Raw genomic sequence first — 5,484 nt, 5'->3', positions numbered from 1 at the left:
CATAGTGAAAAATTAAAATGGTCAGTTTCTCCGATTGATCACCATGGCTACAAAGCGTTAACAATGTAACCATAGCAATGAATGTAACGGTAAAATGATTGTGTTTACGTCACGCGAACCTTGAGCACAGGAGACTGTTTGCCGAAGTATAAATGCAGCAGCCTGAGCTACACTTTTTTTTTTCGTCGGCGACCATTTCAAAGGTGTCCGCGACCTAAGTATAAATTAAGCTTAACACTCTTTATTCAACGCTGAATTTTCCAGAAAAAGCAAATACACTGCCCTTAAGAACATTGTGATGGTCCTTGTTGCAGCCAATAATTTCGATTGTAAAGAAAATTAGCAAATGTAAATGAATAAATGATCGCGACGTAACCGTATAAGCGGCGTGGTATCAGCATGGCGCATGACATCACTGCCCATGGGTAAGGCGCACCGCACCGCTCGATCCGGTGTCCTCAGTCTCTCTTTCACATATAGCTAGGGACAGCCTATTGAGTTTCTCTCTATATTGAAGCTGGAGCCCTATCCCGAAGGAGAGATGTCGGCATCGGACTTTGACACTTATAGGTCGCAGGATGCTCGTTTGAAAATCCAATTTACCCTTAGCTTTCCAATGGTCAGGTGAACTGGACCTGTCAGCCTACGAGGACCGCCTGCATTAATAATTGGTTAAATTATGAAACAGAAAAGACACGTCTATTCTTGCGTAAAATGCATTTTTAAATGACGTATATTGTTAGCCACCACTGGTCCCACCAAAATAGCTTATATTTGTTCCCTAGTAATAACTGGTTTGTGTTAACACACGTGCAAGAAAAGAGGACTGCGAGGTAGTGAACTTAATTAGTCCTATGCGTTTGTCCGGGTTTCTATGTGTCCATGGATCAAGTAATGTTCCCCTGAAACTATCTTTAGGCTAATCAAATATGTTGGCACTGATATGCTGTGAAGTAAAGGACGCTACATGCAGATGGTATTATCTTAGTCTGCACCACGCGAGCACGCATCCTACTTGAGCCTGCGGTTTTAATTTAATTGTTGCTTGGTGGCTCATGATTGTTGTGTCTGTATGTCTGTATGTCTGTCTGTCTCCCGCTGGCTATGGGGGTGTACTAGGATTTCCGTCTTATCAGATTGCGGTTTCGGTGACAGTCTGGTTGAACTGAGAGGAGAGAACGACCATAAGAAATTCCCTTCAAAAGTTGTGATTCTGCAAAGTGATGACAACATAGAGTTGATATTGTATGTTCAATGTTCATGCATTACCCACTCAACACATGCAAACAGAATGCACATTCAACGTTGTCCTTGACCAATGGTGAGTAATAACTTTCCCTCAGACCTGCCAGTATACACTCTCCTAGGGATCTGCTCAGTGACCTCACCACTGACATACCCATTTATTAGCGTCAGAGACACTTGGGGGTATGACTATGTCCTCTAAAGGCCCAGTAACCCTGGGCTACAGACATAATGTCCCTTACTGTATTCCACAACTTGAATACCATTGTAAGGAACTGCCAAGATAAGTATTGTTCTGAATGGACCACTTGTCAAACGTTATAGACAATAATGATTCCACAGGGGTATTGCTTATTTCCTCGCTATAGTATGAGGAGTATGACCTCAATACAAGATGTGTTCGCTTCTCATCCCAAACCAACCTTAATTCAAACAAGGGCGCAATAGTAGGTTGCTGGTGAACTCAAATGACTATCCATCATGCAGCATCATCTGTGGGAAACAGTGACAAGAGAGAATACCTGAATCAGCAGGATGACAGAACGAAATAGCTCAATATTTACGTCCATCTGCAATGTGGTGGGAGACAAGAAGGTCAAATTGACATCATGACAGTCTATAATCTAGGGCTCCACTTGTGAGTTTGCGTGTGTGTATCTCCTGGGGTTAAATTTGATTTGGGAGCGGATAATCTGACTCCATCTGGTGTGAGGCATGTCGGACCAAAAGAATGGGGAATTAAATTTGGGCAGTTTGCATGAAGCCTCAATGAGGGCAAATGTGACATATTCTTTGTGGAAGATTTAGTAGGTTCAATCAGGGACCATCTTGCAGCTGATGTGCGCGGTTCAATACTCTCTTAGTTGACTTCCTCATCACTGATTGTGATTTCACATTGTCCAGGGGAAAATCAAAAAAATATATTTACATTTTAATAACTGTTTAATAACTGTAACTGTTAACATTTTCCATGTTTTCACTTTAGTTGTAGCCTATAATATATTTTATTGACTTAATTTCTAGTTTTACCTAACCTGGCATTTATAAGAGGTAAATGATAAAGAAGCATCTCCTGGGACTGCTGTTGTAGGGAGGTTGGGCAGGGTGAGTGTCTGTGTGTGTGTGTGTGTGTGTATGTGTGAGTGAGTGTGTGTGTGTGAGAGAGAGAGAGAGAGAGAGAGAGAGAGCATATTTTGTAACTTTGCGCTTTTACTGTATTATAATTTGAGGGGAGGGGAAGAGGAGGAGGGTTGAATTGGGGGGGATTATTGGGTAGAACAATGCACTTGTTACTTAATTTGCCATTTACAAGGGCGTTAGGCTATAGATGTTCCCAGTCCTGCCTATCTTCCTTGTGCGTTATAAATAGTAAAGGTTAATTAGTTAGGTACGAAATTCGATCAGGGGCGGGCAGTTAGAATTTGATACAAAGACAGGTAACTCAAGCAATCCCTATTGTCACCACAATCAGACCTATATAAATCCACCTTGACGGACAGCAGTCACCACATAGCCTTACTTCTCTTTTTGAACACCAGCCTTACTTCTCTTTTTGAACACCAGCCGGGCGAGAACCTCAAAGCGGTAAGTTTGCAGGTCTGCAGGACCCTTTCTTCATTACTTTGATATAGCATTTGCTTCGTTGGCTGGATTCTTTCCTATGCTTCATTTGCATGCTTATTTTAAATGTTCTATCTCTCGGTTCACATCTGCATTTAAGACAGTTACATGGATTATTTTACATCATGTCAAAATACAGGACACGAGATATGCTGTCTGTGTTGCATAGCCTACCGAGCCCCACACTGCACGCTGTGTAGGCTACTTAGGGTTAATGAGAGTTTGTCCAGATGTAGCTAATTGAGTGTAAAACATAGGTAGGCTACATTCATTATTATCTATTTTCTGAAAGCAGAAATTGTATTATTTTACTCACTAAATGTGCTTTCAGATTACGATTAGAACTATCGTTTTGGAAATATAGCGTTAGAATGGCATGCTGGCAAATGCCAGAGACAGGTAACGTAAAGTTAAAGCACTCGTTAATGACACTGACAGCCTTTAGGATATGATCTCAAATCCTACCCGTCAACGTGTTCAGTGTGTGTATTATCACAAGCATTACTGTTGTATACACTGCCTATAGCACAACGTGTTAATAATTTACAATGGTTGTTCCTTTGACAGGATTAAAATGTCTCTCACATCTATCCTTTCCGCGGATGCAATCGAGAATGCTCTCAAGGACTGCCAAGGTATCATCTTCCACTAATATCATTATTGCTTTCTTCATTAGTTTTGTGATTAGTGATAGGCCTAAGGTTTACATCTGTGCAAAATGCCTAGTCCTTAACACAAAACAATCTTAGACTGCTGAAAAAATTGTAACACAAGAATTTAAAAATAGATGGAATAAAGGTGTCAGTCTGCAGCAAGATTCCTATTCTTACTCGCTGTGCAGATGCATTCGCGCAGGTCCACAGACCGTATAACTTTACTGCTCATGAAACCCCCAAACACGAGCATGTTTGAAAAACAGCCTACTCCATTTTTGACTCCTCACTTTACCTTTTCACAGCACCGGACTCCTTCAACCACAAGAAGTTCTTCCAGCTGTGTGGTCTCAGCAAGAAGAGCCCTCAGGATGTGAAGAATGTTTTCGGCATCCTTGACAACGATGCAAGTGGCTTTATCGAGGAAGAGGAACTCAAGTGAGTAAACTAAGCTACATTCAGCAAAACGACATACCTTTGTAGACAGATTGTGGAATAGTGGAGTTTCATCTAGTCGCTGAGAAGGAGGTAAGATAGCTTATATAATTTTCCGAATGCTAACATTGTGCTTAATAGGCTACAACATAACATGTTGTCATTGGTCAGTTGAGCCTCAAGTCTTTTGTTAATAATATTACATTAACCTTTTTAAATATGTGTGGGAATACCCTTGCTGAATGTTTGACTGTATTATATTAGACTACATTCTAGGATGAAGAGTCAAAATAGCCCAAGGCATTAAAGTCAGATTTCATTGTCAGTTTGAAAGTTTTGGTCTTTCACCACTGAGCTGCAGAATATTTGCTTGGTTACTCACTTGTCATGAGACTTTTCGGAGAGCTAATCAACCTGTTAGCCGTGTGGGCTAACAGATTATTGTTCCCATGGAGTCTTATGATATTGTGTATGTGTGTGTGTGTCAGGTTCTTCCTTCAGAGGTTCTCTCCTGGGGCTCGTGTTCTGACAGACAAAGAAACCAAGGCCTTCCTGTGTGCAGCTGACGATGACAGTGATGGCAAGATCGGAGTAGATGGTGAGTGGAATATTGATCACACAGAGCATCCAACTTACCTCCAACCTTCAGTGTCTATTGTAATAATGACATGGCTGGACCGGGCTATGTATCCTAACCATGCAGTCCCACTCAGACAAAAATGAAGGAGATGATAATGATGATGAGGATGGTGGCAGTGATGATGTCAATGAATGTGGTTGGATCATTTGAAAGTTGATAGTTCAGGTATCAAGCTTCTAGGATTCCAGAGACAAATGAGATTTAGACCATACAGCAGAAACTGATGATGGTTTTCAGAATCTTATTTGGTTGTAGTAATGCAGATTACAAATCAGCCGTAGTCTAATGTAGTCTTGTTTACCATTGGAATATCTTGACTGTGTTGTTGTTCTGTCCTACAGAGTTCCAGGCCATGGTCCTGTCCTAAACAACTGGACCCCATTCCTCCATCTCCTAATCTTACTTCAGCACTAGCACTTAGTACATAGTTTTCCACACTCCATCTGCTTAGAAACATGTATTCTTTTTTTTCTCCTTTTTTTTGTCTAAGTAGCTACATTGCCCAAAATGTACCTCAAACTAAATTACTGAATAAATAAAAAAAATAAAATCCATGTTCAATTTCTCCTGCTTGTTATTCTCTGTATGTTTGACCCAGCCAATCAAGAATACCATAATGTTCTTAAACAATGCCACAGTCAGGACAAACAAGCCAAAACACCGTTACACAAGATTTCCTGGAGTACAGTAAATCTTTCTCAGACTTCCATTGCGTAACAATCCCAACACATAATTCCTGACATGGTGAAATTTTGGAAGTGACCTCCAGGTCAAAATAATCAGAATCAATTCTGAGAATGTGAGAGGAAGCTGCACCTTATTCATTTATCACAGACTCTTACAGTATCTGTGCTTGAATGTGTTGTATTATCTCTGTGTGTGTGTGTGCGT

At 40.8% G+C, this 5,484-nt stretch overlaps 1 protein-coding gene across 1 annotated transcript; it reads left to right on the top strand.

Moving 5' to 3' along the window:
* The first annotated feature begins 2,616 nt into the window (after window positions 1–2,616).
* Window positions 2,617–5,094, top strand: pvalb8 (parvalbumin 8). The gene is made up of 5 exons (XM_062451990.1): window positions 2,617–2,829; window positions 3,433–3,500; window positions 3,824–3,956; window positions 4,442–4,551; window positions 4,935–5,094. The coding sequence occupies exons 2-5, from the start codon at window positions 3,440–3,442 to the stop codon at window positions 4,958–4,960; spliced, it is 330 nt and encodes a 109-aa protein (XP_062307974.1). The 5' UTR covers window positions 2,617–2,829; window positions 3,433–3,439; the 3' UTR covers window positions 4,961–5,094.
* The last annotated feature ends 390 nt before the right edge of the window (window positions 5,095–5,484 follow it).

Source organism: Osmerus eperlanus, chromosome 2, assembly GCF_963692335.1.
Source record: "Osmerus eperlanus chromosome 2, fOsmEpe2.1, whole genome shotgun sequence".
NCBI classification, from domain to species: domain Eukaryota; kingdom Metazoa; phylum Chordata; class Actinopteri; order Osmeriformes; family Osmeridae; genus Osmerus; species Osmerus eperlanus.
This window is presented reverse-complemented; position numbering and strand designations above follow the sequence as displayed.